Below are 21,091 nucleotides of genomic sequence, written 5' to 3'. Positions count from 1 at the left end.
GTTGCAGTATATTACAGATAATCGAAATGCTTGTTCGATCTAGGTGAAAGCAACGAAGAAGCATTTAAACAGAAATTGAAGAAAATATTTAGTGCGGAACAAATAACGTCGAAATTTCTAACGATACTGTATCGAGACTAATAATTTGCATAGCTTGGCACAATAAAGCACGTGAAGATTCTCTCTCGGGCCAGGAGAAATATTCTGGAAATTGAAACGGCGAATATTAAATATCGGAGCGCGGCGGGAAAGCGGAGAGATATGCCGGAAATCACGAGTCACTGACGCGACAAACTGGCAGTCTCCGCGAAAATTCAGAACGGTGGATGGTTGGCTAACTGGGAAGACAGCCGTAGGTTTCTCAGGATTTATGCAATATCGAGGGCGTGTGCAGCGCGTAACGAGACTATACGAGAAGTAATCAATCGACAAGCAGAGAGGTGTTTCGCGATACGAAGGAAGCAGAATATACGGGCTCGTAATGTCTGGGAAGAGTGGGTCGTTCGTGCCTACCGAACCGCGTAACACTTATCTCTTTCGGCGGGCAAAGTTTCGTTCCCCGGTGCCCGATCGACGGTATTCACCGTTTAAAGAAATCTACTTTTTCCCAGCGGTGCAATTCGTTCAGAAGGAATCTCCGTGCGAATGGAAAAGGACTTTTTCCCCCGCTTTTTTTCTCTTATCAGCTTAACGAGCTTTTCTTTATCCACCCGACGACGCTGCGCCATCCTACCTTCTCTCTTTTCTTTCTTCCGAGTGACACTGGCTTCTGTTCTTCCGCTAGCGAACGTTTTCTTCTATTTTTCACGGTCTCTGCGTACCTTTCCCTTTTCTTGTATTCTTTGATTCCTTGCCGCTTTTTCTCTGCTACGTATCATCCGTTGGCCAGTGACGTCATTTTTTTGCACGAGAACGTTCTCTCTCCTTTGTTGCCTCTTCACCTTCACCTCTTAACCGTCGTTATTTTCATCATTTCGCACAGACGGTTTTTATTCCTTAACTCATACCGTCGGTTTCACCGTTACAATTTTACCAGTTCTTGTCGTTGCTCTAACCCGATCTCTCGTCGCCTTTGTTTGTCCTACGGGTTCTTTTCGTTTGGTTTTTACGCGTCGTCCGACTACTTCTTCCGTCTTTCGCTCTCTATTTTCCGGCCCTTCGTTCCTCGCATTCTTGCTTCGTGAGATTATCGCTTCTGGCTTCGTTCCTTGACATGGAAATTTTACACCGCGTATGAATTAGCGCGTGTATTTGTCCTAGCGCAAGAAAATTAGCTAGGCGCTGCAAGAGAAACAGCGGAATGTTCCGCGTCAGTTCATTTATAATTGGTCGAATTATCGAAATTCAATGAATTATCGAAAATTCACGATACATTTGTGCCATAAAAGGATATTCCGGCATCGTCGACGTAATTTAACTAACAACGAAGGTTTTCATTGGCAAGCTCTCATAAAAAACAAGTAAAAAATTTGTAAAAAATAAAGCGTGCGATCCCATTCTCGCATGATTGTGTGCATCGCGTTATTAGAAATATAAACCTGCCGAATCGCACGGCGTTACCGAAGCGAAATCGCAACGATGTCGCATCGTTCATTTGCATCGCATTTTACATACCAATTAAGGCGAAAAGCCGAGGCAGCCGAATTTAAAAGTGGTACATTTATGATTGGTCGATTCGATTCTCCGCAGATAGCTCTTATTTGAATTGTATCAATACTCAAGTAGGGAAATACAACGATATATTCACGAAAATGATCCGTTTTGGTTCTGACGAAAATACTAGAATGCAATGAATATCAATTCAAAATAATGTACGAGGAAGAAAGTTGTAAGACAAAAGATACTTTTACAAATGTCCCCTTGACGTTAATAACAAGTAATATGAAACTTGAAAGTATTACACGCAGTACACTTTCCATCTACTTACCCTCTCGCTATTATACTTTATTTCGCTCACATTGCGTGGAATCGAGCGGAAGCAGCCAGTTTATAAGCTTTAAACATAGAAGCTGCGGTACAGTATCAGCGTAGACTGCGTTTAACTTGGCGAACGTGCTCGATTAGGTATTTCACGGTAACTCACGCCCACGATTCGTATCTTGCGTTGATTCCACGCCACGTGGATAATGCTTACGGAATTCAGTTTACTAACGCTAACGAGAGAGTTGCTCATTACGAGCAGTTACTGCGAGAGTGATTCCACGAAACACTTCTTGCTGCTCAACGCGCCTACTTAATCGAGATGCAGTCACGTGACAATCCCCACAGGGAAAACTTGCGAATTAAGTCTGTACATTACGTTTAGCCCTCTAGCCGCGGGCGACGGCGAGATCGCCTTCTATTCTATTAATTTTGACGGGGTACGCTCTAACGCGACACATTTTTCGTATTCCGTCAAAAATCTCTTACAGCGTTATATAGTCTTATAGCGTTAATCTTGCTGTGGTCGTCGAACGTTTTACGTCTCCGTAACTTTAGTTTCACCCAAGAAGAAGTTTTTTCTTTCGTTAATTACTAAAAAGTTTGGTGTTTTTAAAACAGCTTTGGCATAAAATTCAAATGACGCGCGTCGACAATGATTCTTTTGTAGTTTCCTCAAATTTTGGAATTTGTCTAACAATACGAAAGGACACAACACGGGTAACGTGTCGATGAGAATGATCGATCGACAAACGAAAAATCAGATTCGTTCGAACAACCGAATTAAACCGATATTTTGTATAATGTTTCTAGGTATACATCGTAGGTCACACACCACCAGGGGTGGACGATCGTGAGAGCGGTGCGGCGATGTTGAGCGAACGTCACAATACCAAATATCTCCAGCTGATCCGGTTGTACTCGGACATCATTCGCGGTCAGTTCTTCGGTCACTGGCACTCGGACACTTTTCGCGTGGTCTATAGCGATACCGGTACGTGTATACGTCTTGTCCCTTCTTGTTGGCAATACCAACAAGCGTGGCGGTTGAACGCGGTGAATCAACCGAGGTGGTCGGATCGATGCGCAGGCATCGTATCGCACTCAAAACCCTGTTCAACCTTTTACGATACGCGGTTCACCAAGTGGCTGTTCCTCTTTCTTTTTCAGTTTCGTGCGCGCAGCCGTATCTTACATTTGCTTCACGCTACATTTCTGATCCGGCCTATCTTTCTTCTTCGTGCTTCGAACTTAACAACTCGGATTTTCTTCCTTTTTTTCTTCGCGCGTGAAAACATTTAACGTTCAATGCATCGAAATGGAAGTAAAATCGACGTTCGTTCTTTTACCGCGTCTTTATCGCGATTGTTTCGCTACGCCGTTCGCAAAACGCTACGCTCGTGAATACCGTTGATGCTGTATTCGTGATTTTGATCCTTTCGTTCCCTTTTGTCACGCTGACTTTGGCTTTATCGTATTTCGCTTTTGTCGTTTGCGGGCTGAAGCGCGTCTTTGTTGGCGATTCAATAGCGGTTTGACTTTCCTAACGATCCAACACGTATTGGCTAAGTTTGAACGCGTCCCAGTTCAACCATAAAGGAATGATGAAAAACGCGTGCCGTCGGTGCTTTATTACAAACTCCGTCACGGATGCGGCTTGACAGTAAAATCTATAAAATGCATTAAGCTTCGAGCAGGTAATTATTCCTATGTAGTTTGCCTGATATACTGATAATGTAGATGTCGATCGCCCGTAATCCAACGAAAGCTTAAACGAGCAATTTATTTTGTTATCCTGAGATTAACGATCGTATATACGTTAAAGCAAAACGTTCTTTGTTAATCTTCCCACTATTTATATATATATAATTGTACGCAAAAGTTCTTTTACATTCGTACTGTACTACTGATTTCGATATCTCGGAATTTTTGCTTCGATTTCTGGAAATAACTTAAAACTTTTTTGACGTGTTGTCGAAGCATATCAACATTTGAAGCGTATTAATTTGTTTACATTTTCGTGATTAATTTACGATTACGTTGATTATCGCGTTGTATCTTTTGCTTGATTTATATTATTCTCACCGTAGTTTACCGATTTCTGCAATATCCACGAAACGTATAAACGTGTATGATTATAAATAATAACAGTAATATCAACGTTTTTCCTGACATATTTAAAGTATCTTAGATTTTCGAAAATAATTTTCACGATCGAATAAACGCCTGTGCATTTTTGTCGGTGAAGTGACTGTAAACGCAGGGTGGTTCAATTTTACGACGCTGTATAGGTCCATTCGGTCACGTTCTACTCATATTTTTCAGAGCGTTCCTTCATCGAAACGACCGAGGCCGCGAACGATAATCAATAAATTCCCCGCGTGTGTCGTTCGATAGCCAGGATACTTTTCAGCCGTTTTACAGTCCGCTTTATCGGTCACGCCAGCGAGTTTGGCGCGCTTTTAAAAACGTTCCTATCTCTTCTACGTTCACTTACGTTAACGTCCTACTCGTTCGGCCACAAATATGTATACACATTGCGACACGCGGAAAGAATTCCAAGAATAATTGATTTTACCCTGACGACGTTTGTGCCGCTAGGTCTGCCGGTGTCATGGATAATGATGGCACCCAGTATATCACCGAGCACGCCTGGAGGGCCGAATAATCCAGGTTTAAGATTGTACAAATTCGAAACTGCCACTGGTCAGGTAGGTAAAAATGTTCTGCGTTACGTGACGTTCGTAGTCTCTGACCGAACGATTTCTATTTACGCGATTTTTCGATCGAAAGAAATGTAGAGCGTACAAGATGTTTGGAAAAAGGGGCCGATACTTAAAGAGCTTATGGTGAGTAAAGTGAAAGATGTCTGATCAACAGAGACTATAAAGCCTTTCTATGTAAAAACAACTCTTATTAACGCTTGAAGATCGGTACAAATCGTCGTATTTGTAAATGTTCAATATCGTCTTCCTCCCATTTCTATACAAAGCTCACGTTTATGGATCGTAAATCAACATAAGGTAGAACACCGTTTATAGGAAGAAAATTTTAGTCGATGCTGATCGACCGAACCCTCGCCAACGCGAAACGAAAAATGCTATCAGAGAAAACTTTTCTACTTCTATTGCACGTACTTCGATTATATAAACGATAAAAATACGCTTGGACGTTGTCTTACTTTTCTGAGTGAGTAAGTACCATAAGGCCTTTAAGTATCTTTTTGTCTTTTGCCTTTTTCTTTTCTAACAGCCTGTATAGGATTCGTCGACCCATCTTCTCTTCTGTTCCGTCGTATTCAGGTGCTGGATTATACGCAGTACTATCTTAATCTGCCGGACGCGAATTCAGCCGGGACGGCAAACTGGTTGGCCGAGTACTCTCTGCTCGAGTACTATGAACTTCAGGAAATTACAGCGATCACTCTTCACGACCTGGCTGACCGATTCACGCAATTCAATGATTATGCTTTCGTCAGGTACGTAAACGGTTCGACCGACAAATTTTTCCATCTGTCTAGCAGAATACGTGACCGCGATCGTATCGTGGACAGGGATCATTGATCATCCGGATTACAACCGCCCTTTCGTTCCGTTTATTCCTTCGGGCTCGAGTATTTCGTACGAAAATGTGGAACGTTACTTTGATGTATTTCCACTTTGGCATTTCTCGGTTTTTTCGCGTTCCTCTGCTGCTGCATGGTACGCGATTCGTAATTAAACTCTGCACTTTGAGTTTGAACTATACTTTGTAAAAAAATAGAGCAACGCTGGCGCGATTCAAAAATAGTAGACACGTTTATATTGTTCTTTTTTTGCCTACTTTTAGTTTTATATTCCAAGTATTTTATATATCACCTATCATTAAAATAGAACATCGAGTACGATCGAAAGCAACGATTTTCACATTTAAAACGATGCAATTCGCAGTTTAACGAAGCTCGCTAGATTCTTTGAAAGTTTGCAACAACATTCAATTTCACGAGAAACTTCGTAATTTAAATTCGCTTTAATTTCGCTTTCAAGGCGTCTCGTGCTCATCCCTGCTATCGTAATCGCGTGAAATGGGCGATATCGCGCGAAAGACCTTGAAAACTCTCCCACCGGGGAGGTGCTGTTAACGGATGACTGACGTAGGTTGTTCGTGACAAAGTTGCGCGACCACGCAGCACCTGTACCCGGGGATCAATGTGGCAATGTGCTCGACACTGCGCGGAAACATTTACGCGATCCGATGCGGCGATTGCACGAGCTAGTCGCGACGTATACGCGCCGAACCCGTTGCTGCATTAATAATTTCCATATTTCTCGAGCAATTATCCGGCACGATAATTCCTCGAGCCGCTTGACGCTGATAACTGTCTACCCTTTTCAACGCAATCGCGTCATTACGATGCTAATGACTGTCCCGATACGGTGGCTTGCGTCTCGCAGAGCCTAGCCAGCTCCACGGCTGATTATCTTTCCGCGCACGCGGCCGCTTATATTCCCATAGATACTACGCGGCCAACACGGTCTCGTTGCCGCGGGAAGTGGAGCAGATTTGGGGCTGCGGAGGACCGCTGAACGGAGCTTGCGCTCTTCATCATTACTGCACGGTCACCCGGCTGAACCCAGAAAACTACAGGCAATGCTACTCCTCGTATGCGTACGCACTCGCTTCCACCGGTCCATCCACGCCGCGACTCTACCTCTCGCTGCACCTGCTCGTCCTGTTGGTTTGTGCGCAGCTACTGAGGAATCGGTAGGTTGGAATCCCAACGGCCTGGCGAAAGACGACTGCGTTACAAAAGCGACCAAAAGCTCAGCTCCCTGCTCTTCCTGATGCGCCGATGACATTTGCGTCGGCGATCATCGCGCGCGACCGGTCGAACTCGGATCTTGTTTAAGCGGCAGAAAATCTTCGAGCCAATCTCACACTGCCACCGCAGTTGACGATGTCTCGTTCCGTTGTCGCGATGTTTGCTCACGAGGGGAGCAGCCGGATAGAGAAGGGAAGGGAGCGTCGGTATGTACCGCAGCGAGTGATTCACTTTGTCTCTGTGTCTGCCTCGATGTCTGTCTCTTTGTCCACGTCTTCTCTCTGTCGTATCACGCGAAGGGGTTTGGACGTCACGGGAAAATGGGACTTCTCAACGCCACAGCGATATCACGTCGCGCGTTCCGCGGGGATTCGTTCGTAGGCTCGAAGCGAGCGTTCCCATCCAAACACAGTATTTTCTATGTATGCCGAACGACGGGATGATGATCGCCTCCAACGACTGCTTCTTCGCAGTTTGAGCGATCGTTTAATTACTCGGTCTACGAAATTTCATGGCATGATTGGCATTTGCTCGGTAGTGGCGAGTGGCTCGACCTGATGTAACCGCGAGACGAGAGAGGGAGATGATCGACAGGGTAACCCTGAAATATAAACATGGTTCAAACGAAAGCAAATGAAAGAAATCGATGAAACCTTGATGTTGTACTTGCTTCTCTTAAACGTTTGTGTGCGTTGTTTTAACACGAGAGAATCGTATTTATTAGGGCGCGGCGCGCGCCTAAAATCAGCCGCGGAACACAAAGAACGATCCACGTAACGGAGAACGACGAATTTACGCGATGCATGAAACACACGATCGATCTCGTGAAACCGTTCGTTATTCGGTGATGTCGCACGACTCGAATCCACCGTCAGCGGGAGGGACGTCGGTGACCCCGGGACGACTGCGTCGAAACGTTCTTAACTCCGAGAACCATTATCGTATCGTACCACCATTTCGCGATTGTCGGAACAATACAGTATTTCTTAATAAACGAGTCATGGATTTGTAACTACTAGTTATGAGTTATTTTAATCCAAACATGATCCCGTTAATCCTTTCCCGTTACGACGATGATCCGACGTTCTTATCGTTAGACTGGAATGACTTTAAAGGAATAAATACTTTTTTACGCGAAACAATCAGAAGATTACTACGTGAAATATGCTACATGTACTCTAGTGATGTACTATATATATCTGCATATAACAAAACCGTAGCAATTCCATTTGTTGTAACTTTTATTTTTATTCGGATGTTGGCTACATTTCGATACAGTTTTTTCAACCACAATGGATATCAACAGGAAAAATATCCTAAAAGTCAGATCCAGTTATTATTGTACTATAAATAACGATAAAAATAACGACTAGCTGACTCCATCTTCGAGCTGCTGCCATCTTCAGATGATTTGCTATTGTTCATTTTCTACGAGAATGTAATGCGATCTGATAGCCCGGAAAAAACGAAGGACCAATCTGGAAGTATCGATCCTTGTTTTCTGACTTTCTTATTAACGAACTTTCTTATCTCTGCCGTATTGCGTTTTACGAATCATTAAACGTCATGATATTTTTCAGGAAAGCCATTTTTCTTCGTATCTATTTCATTCGGCGCAGAATTAATTACATTCCTAAAATCATTTGTTTTAGTATCATAAAAATTTTAAGTTCCACATCGTCAATATTTTCTACGTCTTCTACAGCTTTTACATTTATTCGTAGTTTCTCGTTGCTTCGTAATATCCATCACATATTTATCTTTATTTTCAATATTTACGTTTTCTAGAAATTGCGTGTATCGAAGAATAGGTTGTTCAAGAGGAAATATTACTGCCACAACGCATTCTACCAAGCAAACTGAAATATCGATCTTGCCAGTTTTGCTGAATATTAAAATAAACGTTCGGTCTAATTAGCTGTCCATACATCGATAAAGTTATGAAAATTGCAGCCAACTAACATATCCACCAAGGAAAGGAAAAGAATAACACGATAATTTGCTACGTTACAAGAAACCATTAGCGAAACAAGTTGAAAAACGCTATTTCCAGAATAATTTAGATCAGTTAGAAATTTAGAGACAAAACACCGCTATATCACCCTTATCAATGAACCCGGAACGATTTTTCAAGGAGTTTCAAGGAGGACGAATTTACGATCTTTGCATATTCAAGGCCAGTTAATTTCCACTAGTGGTCGTTTCGCCGTCGACAGAGTTTTCGAATACAGCGTTACGAGTGGTAATAAACAATAATGGTATCAGCCTGGTGAACTGTGAGCGCGAGCGTGCAATCTCGACATGCGATCAAAAGGGAAACAACGTTGGACAATGTAATTTAATGAAAATCCAGGACCAGCACGAACGAGCAGATTCATGCAATTAATAGTTACTAGTTTCTTTATCATCTTTTTATTCTGTGACTGAATGTGCGTTTGCTTCCTGTTCACAGTGTTCCAGGCGAACGCATAATTTTCTTTGTCGTTTCTTCGTTTTCTTTACCTTTATTTCCGCATGCTTCGAGGCACGTTCTTAAATAAGCTACACCAATGCGCGGGGTTAGTAGAAATTCACAATTTACCGGGATAACAAGATAGGATAGCGAGATCTCAATTAATTCCGCAGTTACTATAGTTGGTGAGTAGCTAGCCAACTTCCGTAAACGAGCTCCGGTTCGTGCACGTGGTGACAGCAAATATGAAGATAAGTCGTTCATTAACACGAAACGGACATTCAGAGGAAAATGTCGAGAATTGCACCGACGTGACGTAACGAGACCCAGGGTTTCCTGTCGCGAAACCGTATCAAACCGGCAAGGACGAAGATTCTCGGACTGTTGCTTCGCGGCGACTCGTTTAGAACGGTCCTGTACCCACCAGGTAAATTAATATTCTCCGGCCGTCTAACAAGCGGCGGAGTGGATGAGTAAAAGGGGTCTTAAATTAAGGTTTTTGTTCGCTACAGCCTATCCAGAATCAGCTGGTCGGTCGTTGCTAGTTGCGAACGACATCCTTTCCCTTTTTTTCTTTTTTTTTTTATGGAGTCTACTGCATGTTTTGTCTACTTTCAGACACGTTTTAAACAGCTTTCCAGCTTTTGTCTTTAAGGTAAACAATAGGGTACAGTAAATGTGGAATGAAAGAAGAGGAAATGGAGCGAGATAGTAGTTAGTCCAACGTTGTTCGGGCTAAGTTCTGCAGCTTATGCACTTTCCCCCACTTTATTGACGTTACTGTAACGTAAAAAGCTTGGACACAATGGCGTGTTATGGGAAGGAAGTATGTACCAAATGAAGATATGTATTTAAAAAGTGCGTACTAAATGAACAGAATCGTTTCTAATTATAGGTAGTATCGAGGTAGGCAATATAATCACGTGTAATTTCACGATAGTCTCACGGTATCGATTGGTATGGAACAGATTGTAAAACTAGTGCCAGTGGTATTGCAACGGATGAATGTTCTTCATTCAGTGCACCAGAAGAAACTAGTAAACCATTATTTTGTTTAAATTAAATTTTATATACTAAGGAATAACTAACAATGAAAATAGACGCAATATATTTTACATATTGTAACGTAAGATGTTGGAGCTTGAAGTAGCAGAGATGAATGATCAGTAATAAATGCGAGCAAACTGCCAAACGATGAGCGAATCGACGAGATTTTCGTTATCTATTCAACACAAACTCGTTTATCACTGCGTTTCCTATATTCCACGTGCATTATAACAAACGATATTGTGGCAGTCGTTGCTTCTACGCCTGTCGCAAAGTGATTTCATGAACGCGCGACTCGAGCTTATAGAACTTCTCTCGAAACACTGATACGAGGCCTGTATGGCACGGCAATAAAATTCCTATCGACGTAAACTCTTTTCCGTGATTTCACTCTGTCGTCGTCATTTTAATATTTTTCGATGCTCCGTTTGTTATTGCGCGACATGAAAATTTACGAATCGCTATCGACCTTCGCGAACTCTCGTGACTCGCACGAAATTGACCGAAACGATAGGAAAGCGAAGATACGTCGCATGAACGACATGCTCGAGTAAATGGAGTTCGTTTATACGATATACGGGTATAAATCGCTGGTGCTTGCAATGAGAATAATTTTTTACCCTGCGAACGTTTGCCGTTACGTGCAGTTCGTTTCGTATACGTATTATGCATAAACATTAGTAATCAAGGTACGTACGAATGAGATACCAATCAGCGAGACATCTTGAATTTTTAGATAATATATACATTATAATTACGCATTCTCGTTCAGGTAACATCGCAAACGTCAACTCCCAAAAGTAATGAAATTCTCTCGTTTACTGAACGAGCACGAAATAAGAAGGCATGATTTCCTTGCAAACGGAGGTTTTAAGCAGTGGCCTAATTCTGGGTTCGCATGAACGCGAACTCTCTTTAGACGTCCGTTCGCATTCGACTTTTCACCGGTGCTCCTTGCAATTCAAACGAGGATCAACGATAATAGGCGGTATTCCGTTCGATATAAAGTGTCTCGCGTTTGTCACGCGATCGTCTCCCTAATAGTCTACAATGGAAGAAAGAACCGGCCCCTTCTTTTCCCTCTTTTTTTCCACTTTTTCTGTGCTTTCTTTCTTATCAAACATTGTGTTGCGAAATAACGAGGGCTACGTTCAAGTTATTGGCGACGACAGCGTGCGTTTTACACGAATGTTTTTCATTACACACCGTGTATACAGAACAATGTTGCCCCGACAATTGAATACGTGTTCCCGCACGAGTGCGTGACAATATCCGCGTAAACGAGAACGTGCATGCACCAATGTACGTGCGCATCTGACGATGAAGCCCCGTCACACACCAAAGGCCCGAGCTGTACGACGCCACGCGTTCCTCATAACTTAGTGCGACATAATGCAGCGCGAAACGCGAGCAACCAGGAAAGTCATTGGCGTCATCGATCAATCCAACGCACAAAAGCACGACTCTGGAGCACATTCTGACAATTACGTTGCAAATACGTCCGGCGTGAACCTCGTTTTTTACGCCATCACTGCGAAGGAAAATGCTGTCGTGTTCAATTCGCGAGTAGGTGCCTGCATAATACGAATACGCTGGATAAGGGTTGCAAGGTTGTCGTCAGCCTTAGCCTGTATAAATAGGCGTTGCAAAATGAAGGAGAAACGGGGAAAGGTGCAGCGACTACAAAAAATACTTGTACACCATTTATAGCATTTACGTTAAGCGTACTAGTATTACGTACGAATTAATTAGGATCAAGTATACGGTATTAAATTTCGTACGACGATAAAAATTTGATACTGCGAAAATGAAATGTATTTAGAATCCGACGAAACGACGTTTCGTTGGAAGATCGATAATGTGCATATCATATTTTTCCGTTATATCTCAATCACGTTATTATTATTATATTTCATTCCTACTATTACGGCACTACAGTTGCGATAAAAGGGCATATTTCTTGCTATATCTCGCTGTATTTCTTTCTACAACTCATTACCTATTATACTTATTTAGTTCGTGTAATTTCCTTTGCGTCCTTATTCAGAAGTTTGAAATATTTGGAAATATTTAATTTATGCACTATACTGTATAACACGTAGACGCGTTTTAACGTGTCAACTGGAACACCCAATGACTTTTCCTGTCTAACGCCAACCAACGTGGTATGTACATGGTAAAATATTGGAGAGCTTATACAAATCCGCTTTAGCCATGCGAACGCAATTGTATTCTAAAGTTGGCCATCCGTATGTGCTCACGAGCGAGTCTGTACGCATTTTCAACTATACTGACAAGTTGTTTCCATATTGTGATATATGTAGTACGCGAGTTATATGAATTCATAGAAAGGAATATATATTTATTTTGAAGAATCTAGAAATTCTATATCTCCTTCGGATACCTTTAACTCAGTCGTATTCTACAAGAATGTTTCGCCTTTCAGCTTAGCAATGTGATTTATTTCGATAATTCCTCTTACGATCGAAATAAAGAAAGCATTATAAAGTAAAAATATACGTTCTTTTAACGAATACCGGAATTTTTTAGACGTTTCGGGTAACTGAACAAAAAGATGTTGTTCGTTAGTATCTCATCTGTAAGAAATTCATCAAGACACTTTTAAAGTATAACGCTATTTCACGATTTGTGTTACGAACATTTCGATCTTTTTACGACTCAAGCTAACTATCGTACAAGCATATTTTCGATCGATAATACGTAAATCCATTTTCTTATATATCTGGAATATCAAAGACCTTTTCTTAGATAATCTAAACAATATTTGCATCGGTATAGGTTTTATGTTACTCATAGATGACACAAACCTAACCAGATCTTGAAACAGGTAACATACGTAAACTCGAGGGTGTACACGCACATTTGATAGATGTACAGACAAATGGCTTTCACGTTGTGATATGTACGCACGCGCATACGGGAATGTATGTTACAGAGGCTAACGGCAATGTAAAGCTCAGCCGACTATACGCTCGACACGCGTCATTGAAGCATACACTAGCAACGTAGGATGGTCAAAGCGACGTGGAACACAGATACTTGATGTCATTTCGCGCTTTGTTGGACGAACTTTTTACAGGCTGCCATTTCTTTGTCACGGAAAGCGTGTGCCTCCTATATCCCTTCGTCGGCGACTTGTCGATATTAAAAGTGCCGCCGCTCGGCACAGTGCTAACACACGTGGCAAGGCAGATATCTGAAAGAACTGGAACTTCTGCATACCTCGATTAAAAATGTTATTATGTACGCGCAGTTTAAAATACATGCAATAATTTCTGATTAATATTAGTTTCTCTATTGTTTTGGTCGAATTCGCTGCAAGATAGTGTCGCGATGAAAAATATGACCATACTATGTACATACGTAGTAGAGAAGAATAAAAGTTATTTGTATATTTTCCTAAAAATAGCGATGAAACGTATATTTTACGAACGAAGGATGTAATAAAAGCAATGAGTCCAATTTGCAGTAAAACAAGAGTATAATTTAATATGAAATAGATTTCCTGCAATGTGCGATAAACTCAAAGTAATTTTGCACATTGTCGAGAGTACTGAAGTAAAACTGTTTTGTATTGCAAAATAAAAATAGACATTCGCGAAGCGCGGTCAGCGAAATTAAACGTTATCAAATTAACCTACAACATCCGAACAAATCTAATTAACCCGCGACAGATCCATGTATGTTACAAATAAATGATGGCCAATGTTGAAATACTTGAAAGCATATATCATTCTGTTTTCTAAACACGAATTACTTTTAATTAACATTAACTAACTGCATCAATTAGTCCCGTTCTACGTGTGTTTAAAATAGCAATGTTGAACAAAAGCTTAATTAAAATACCACGAAATGCAAATTTCTATATTTGGATTGTTTTGTATATTTAAAAGAAGACGTAAGATTCATTCTAACAATCCTATGTTCGTCTTGCTTAAAAATCAACGCATGTTAGAAAATTGTATTATCATAAGAAAAGAATGTACAGAAATATTTGTTAATTCTTTATATCTTGACGAGATTTCTCATACAGCAGTTATTCTGGAATTTTTATTTCGCCAAACTTGTTACGAATTTAATATTTTCTCTGCTAATACAAGATCACTGCGATTCCGTTTCACATTCATTCCAGCTGTGAAAACAAGGGTCTTGCTGGTAAAATTAAACTTTTTTGCGCCAACTAACTCGTAGAAAGTATGAAAAGACGGTAATGAACAGAGCGATGAATAAACCGACATTATGGAACAAATTTTCGTCGAATTCGCTATGCATGCATGCGAAATTTCTCGACAACATTTACTAAGAATTATGTATATTTCTTGCACTTTCTCTTTCTCTATAAAGAAAGTTTGCAATTAGATAAATTAATTATCAGGGAAATTCTAATACTTGGGTGTCAACGAAGACAATAATATCGACGAATTCGCTAATAATCCATTCTAGTCGTTCGTTCAATTAACGAACTCAATGAAGAATATCGTATAAAATCGAAAATTCAAATCACACGAGTTTCTCACGTTCGATCTCTCCATATCATGATTCTTCGAGGAAGAAAATAGACGGCGCTAGTAATACAATATGCCGGTCGTATAATTATTTACACAGTTTAGCATAGATCATGCGAAAAGTACAGGTGTAGAAGGTATAAATCTTTATGTGTAGAGACTTACACTGTTCTGTAGATTAGTATAGGTGATATATGTACACAAATTGCATGCAGTACTTATAACTCGGATGTCATACGTTGCCTTCATAAATATGCTAGACGAAAGAATGGTAACAATTATATAATAGAAAAATAGAGTATCGTGTCGTTTACCCATTTCGTCTTCTTCTTCGACCTACGGTAGCTGCTTGTACATCATTGTATTTATTATAGGATTTATATACTAATCAATCAGTAGTAGTCAACTACATTTCGTGTCACCTAGCATTATACTCTCAAATAATTGCAAAAATTTAATAATATGAATATGAAACGTATAGATTTTGTTATAAAAATGCTTCATTGGGAAATAGGGATTTTTTTAACCACTGTACATATTCCATTTCTTTATAGAGGCTACGATAAAAAAGACATAGGGCCTGGTAGCTCAAGTATTCACCGAGGGAAGTAAAAAATGCTTAATCAGTGTTAAGACGAAGGCCATTTTAAAGGCCAGAAGGTCAGCAAATTCAGGCGACAGATGCGTTTTATAATACCCAGCTATCGAGCATTTGGGTAAAACCCGGGAAAAATCCAGCATCCAGCTTTTTTTTTAGTTACTTGAAATTTTCATTCGTTGTCACGTTCCAAAGATCGTGCGTGTATTTTTCCATTACATAAATATCGGAAGTCTATAAATATTTAATGGACGAAACAAATCTCCGCGTAGATTCTATTCGTTTAGTCGCATTTATAATAACGTAAATTTGCACAAATACCCTTGCTGTCTAATCAGAACGAAATGTCGGCTGATCTTGGGACACCACTTGATCCTAGAGCGAAGGAGAGCATCGGGTTATCGGGTTATCGCGTTAACGCTCGTACGGTCTATCGACCGCCTGTATACCCGTTTGATAAAGTAGCACGTATGACGTACCACGGTGACACGTGTATTACATACCCGTGCAAACATGCGTGTACGTATATACGTATGTACATATGTATGTATGTACGTACGCATAGAGCTGTATAGAAGGGCGTTTGTGCATGTCGAAGTCGGCTAACCTGCTCGGGATGCTTAACTCTTCAAAGCGATGTGTTTGCGATCAAACCTTACTATTCCTGTCACATTCCACCAAATAGTTAATATTACTCTGCAAATTAATCTTTTCCGCTATTCGTATTATTTTTTTCAACGTCCTTGCTACCACAAGCATTTTCCCAATGTCTGTTCGACGTTATAAATAAATAAGAAAGGAACATTTAGCATAAAATTTGTTTCTTCTAGTAAAAATTTAGTTTACATGATCGTACCACCCTACATTACCATCTTAACTATCACGTTACCTTGTCACATCACGGTAAAATGCAAAAATCAGCGAATACAAATTCACCTTACCATTTAATAACAGCCATGTCAGTTACGATCACGGGATACAGCGTTTGCCAGAACTATTCTTCTAATTGAAACACGGTCGTGCTCGAATGAGCCGCCACGGTAGTAAGAAAACCATTTTCCTGCCGCGTTTTAAATTAGTCCGTGGAGGCGGCCCAGACGGCGGCTTGTCCAACGAAAGAAGGTCGTTGCTTCGTCAGTTGAACCTGTCACGGCATCGTTTCTTATTTTACTCGTGACGAAGGTGCCACCAGCCGATTTCCTTGGATGGAAATAAAATAAAGCATCCGGCATCAAAATTCGTTATCCATTATCCAAATACATATATACTTTAATATTATAACGTTGCACTATTCGAATATTCTTTCATTCGAACAGGATATCTGGTAATAGCAGATGGTTCTTTCTATTAAAAGATACTATTATTATACGAAGAACAGAGATTCTATGAAAAGAAAAATTTTCTATAACGTCCATTTCTAACGATATCAGTATAGGTATTTAAAACATAGGTCCATTAGTAGAAAATTAATGGAACTAGCATTCGATAAATATATATTATAAACTCATCGATAGTATCAGATTTTACATTAAGATTTCACAGCGCCTCTCTCCTATTAGAGCATAAACAGCGAATAAAAATCGTGAGAATGTAGCTTTTCACGCCGAAAATTTATGTTATATGGATTAACGATAAACGTTAATCAGCGAACTTGCAACAAATCAAAAGGCAATCGCACGAACTTTAAAATGAAACAGAAACTCGTGGTCTTTCGTCAAGTAGACAGAGACTAATTTTCAGCGTTGATTCGCTCTGGTTAATGCGTTATGTCAGTCGAATGAAAAGTTCCCTGCCGGATCAGGCTTGTAATCTAAATATTGCACCGGATATTTTAGCCGGTTCTCTGGTTTACCTTGTTGCCCGCGGAACGAATATCCTCCGCTGGAAGTCGACACACGATCCAGCGATTAATTCGCGGCCTTCCTTCGCGCTTCGTTCTCCTGCGAAACTCCTTTATCAGCAGTTGCACGCGAGCCACCGGAACGATTTCTCCCGTTATGGGTTTTCCTCGATTCCTTGTTTATTAATGGTATTCTCTCTTTTTTTTGCGCGCCACCTTCCGTTTTCCTCTGTTTCCCGATATTTTATTATGGTTTAGCTCAAGTTATAATGGTTTCATTTGCCCAGTTGAAATTGAATTTGTTCTTGAAATATTAAATACTGTCGTTTTAAAGAATAGGCACTTTTGTCCATTATTTTGACAACACCTTTGAAATTGTATCTATTAATTTTTTTAATTCAACCACATATGCCGATGCCTGAGGAGTTTTCAAATCTATCAACGGGAATTATAATATTTAGTATCGTGCGATGGAGGAAGAGGCGTAATGGTCAAATAATCGACAAATTCCATCTTATGGACCGAACAATGGACCAATAACACAACAAGTACATTGAAGTAGCATTATAGAAGTTCATTTTTCTCAATAGTAACCAAGAAAATTGAAAGTTTGTCTACAGTTTTTATGGCTTCTATGTCTCTTCAGCTGCTGAATTACCTAAATTTTTCAATGTTAGTAAGTAACGAGGTAGACCTAAATTCTTCTAGTGGCATAAACCATCGAACTACTATTCGTTTGCTGTTTCATTTCGTGTAAAATGCGCACAGCATGGTCGTCTGTATTATTGTTTCCGCTGATGTAGAGCCACTCCATTAGATCAATTTTATCACAGTTACCACTTGTCCCGTTCTCTTTTATTCTCCTGTCTTGTTCGCTAACTTTTTCAGTTTCGTTCGATAAAAGGTTTTTCTATACTTTTTTCAACTTTTCAACGGTAGGCTCCATTATCCAATCAAGATATTTGTCACCATGTAACCATATCCCTTTTAAATCAATTTCTTTGCGTATTCTCATCGTATCCTAAATGTATTTTGTAATAACCAAGAGATAAAAGAAATTTTCAAAACAAGTTTTCCCTGAATAATTGTTCAAAACAAATAACGACGCGTTGATTGAGCAAGGTGATATTAGAAAAAACACGATCTCCGTAAATTTACCCTCCCATTACAAAAGATATATGCAGGATGCGATCTAGCTTTGTCTGCCAACGTTATAGTTTCTGTTTTAATTGACGTGTTTTAATTGGCAGCCTTTAATCATCGATATGAAAGCATTCTCCATTCAGAAAACCGTTATATTGTCGTTTTAGCGATGTTCAGAATTTCTATTTCGCCGGATGATAAAATGCGAAAATAGTATTGCATTGAGACGAAAAATGCGATAATATGATTTTTAATATAATTTTTAAGTTTGCAAATAGCCGATTTTTCTGACAATATCTTCCACGTTAAATCTATTTCGTATATTTGCTACTGCGTATTATTATTTAGTCAGATATTCTTATACTAAATTGTGATTACTAAAATTTTACTTTGGCTTTGCATCAGAAATCACTTAGTTCTCACTCGAATCACGATTTTTAACGTGATCTGTAAATAAAAGTAACAGAATTTATCGATTTTTGGCCATTGATACTTATACGCAAACAGATTAAAAAGATCCATTCGCTCGTTATAAACTAGCATACCAATATCAATAGATCATACTTTATCGTAAATCGTATTGGAGTAAACAGCCTGAAATCCCGAAATCCTCAACGTAATCTACAGATAGAGATCGTTTTATTATTTCATTGGGACAAAATGCCGTTGATCTCGCGTTGGCTGGTTTGATCCAACTACGATTACCGATATAATCTTTGCGCAGAATCGCTACGGTTTGATTACATTAGTTATTACGTTGACAAAGCCGCTCCCTTATTCCTGACGCACCGATTCACCTAGAGACAGATCAAGGGTTTAAAGTGCTCAATGCGACAGGCTGTAATGAACTATTTCGAGTGGAAATTAGATTGGCTCGATGCTAAATGGAACGCGACGTAATTGCGTTAGCAGCGATAAATATTAAGCGACGGGTTTCGCGTCGACCTCGCCGACCGACCGAATGCGTGAAGGCCCACGAAATTATTGAAGAACCTAGCTGGACGCGGTGACGCGTGAATTACGTTCCGCTAACCGGCACAACTTCGTAATAGCTTCGTGTTAACGACAATTGCGTTGTTGATATTGATCTTTTACATTTTGCGTAGTCGTTTTCAACGATAAACATGGGGGCAAATGATACATTGTCCCTTAAGAATACGTGGTCACGTTCATTATTTTCGAAGAAATGTAATTTAATTACGAAATTACAGGTAGAAAGACACAGGATGAATTGATCGTTTAGTGGAACTGTCGTGCCATATTATGACACGATAAAGCTTAGTCTTATAAGTTAATATACAATAAACAGACAAGATAAAGAAGGTTCTTTGGACTTGACGGGCTATGATGATCGATCGTAGCGGTAGTATTTTTAATATTGAAATAAATATCAACGAATTAAACGAGTATGCTCAACAAACAAACATTATGCTCTCGGGTGCCTGTTATAAAGTTTATTAAAAGGACATACGAAATGTTTGTTGTTGAACAGATTTCCGGCAGTATAGTTTCCACCTAGTCTACTATATGCACCTCACAACTTTGATAAACAAAACTTTGCTAGAGACTAGGATCTAGGGATTGCATACTTATTAGGGACACGGCGCTTGCTATCTTGCCAGTTTATTATACTTCAATCACTATTGCGGGTGAAAAAGCAATATCTTTAAAAGCGAACGTTACCAGCAAGAATGAGAAAGTCCAGTAACGAGGAACAAAGTTTCCAAAGTTTGTAATCCACGTTTAACAACGAATGCTATAGAGTAACGTGCAGTATTTTTAAATATCTTCCCCTACGAAATAGCATACAGTTTTATGCAATAGATCAGATACATCATTTTTATTCAATCATAAAACATAACTCGCGCGATATTTATTTGTGAAATATTTAAAATATTATCTATTTTGATGATTTAAATTTTGGATACAGAAAATTGAATTTAAATTCAGTTAGTACGAAATTATATATTTTTATGGAATCTTGTAGCAATCTTGTATTAATATACGCAGAGACAAACAATGCTCGATATTTACTTGTTTGTAGAAATTTATTTATTTGTGAAAACGTCAACTCCATGATATCCAGTTAAGAAAATATAGAAAAAATAAAATCACCAACAACAGTGACAAAATATACCGTTAGTAAAACAATCTACCTTTCAATGTTTCACTGAAAATACCGAATGTGCAGGTTATTCCATAAAATTGAAATTTCATCAGATATACGAAACTTTAAAAATAATAGAAAAAGTAATCCTTGATACGCTAAGAAACATCGGTACCCTCAGCTGTCTTTAATTCGACGAAAAAGAAGATGGTAAACGAATATTTTCATCCAGTTGCGTAGTTAGAGTAAACAATTAGTCTCGTTAATTTAGTTGAATTAGTTCTACTTCTGGGATGAAAAATCACATAGAAAGAATAGGAACAATGCGCATAGACGAAAGAGGGATTGGATATATGAATGGGCCATTTCGTTCGTTTCGTGAATAATGATGGGAGAGTAAAATCGATGGTCTGATTCGAATTATTACCGATAAATAATGGAGCATAAACGCAGGAAATATATAAACTCTCGTTTATTAGGGGGATCGGTCTTTATGCACAGATATTTTCTTTTTATTCGGCTGTTCGAATTATTAACCGATATCGGGAGCATTATTTGTCTTGGCGTGTACGGCTCTTCTATGCTATTTTACGCCATTACGCAAAGACAATGTGGCAATAAACTATCAGATAATTAAAATTTATCGTTACTGTTATG

General features: G+C 39.6%; 2 protein-coding genes across 7 annotated transcripts in view; one reads left to right on the top strand and one right to left on the bottom strand.

Moving 5' to 3' along the window:
- Positions 1-7,733, top strand: part of LOC117160460 (cyclic GMP-AMP phosphodiesterase SMPDL3A) — a 49,719-nt gene extending 41,986 nt beyond the window's left edge. For all 4 annotated transcript variants that reach the window (XM_033341186.2, XM_033341188.2, XM_033341189.2 and 1 more), the window contains 4 exons: positions 2,734-2,914; positions 4,522-4,631; positions 5,223-5,398; positions 6,415-7,733. In XM_033341186.2, coding sequence (XP_033197077.1) covers positions 2,734-2,914; positions 4,522-4,631; positions 5,223-5,398; positions 6,415-6,667 — 720 coding nt within the window. In that variant the 3' untranslated portion in view covers positions 6,668-7,733. The remainder of the gene's footprint in view (positions 1-2,733; positions 2,915-4,521; positions 4,632-5,222; positions 5,399-6,414) is intronic.
- The window catches only part of LOC117160516 (glutathione S-transferase 1-1-like), a 157,410-nt gene that overhangs the window by 66,954 nt on the left and 69,365 nt on the right, over positions 1-21,091 (bottom strand). The window lies entirely within an intron of this gene.

The sequence above is a fragment of the Bombus vancouverensis genome, chromosome 15 (genome assembly GCF_051014615.1).
Source record: "Bombus vancouverensis nearcticus chromosome 15, iyBomVanc1_principal, whole genome shotgun sequence".
Taxonomy (NCBI): domain Eukaryota; kingdom Metazoa; phylum Arthropoda; class Insecta; order Hymenoptera; family Apidae; genus Bombus; species Bombus vancouverensis.
The sequence above is the reverse complement of the archived record's forward strand: the minus strand, read 5'-3'. Positions and strand labels throughout refer to the sequence as shown.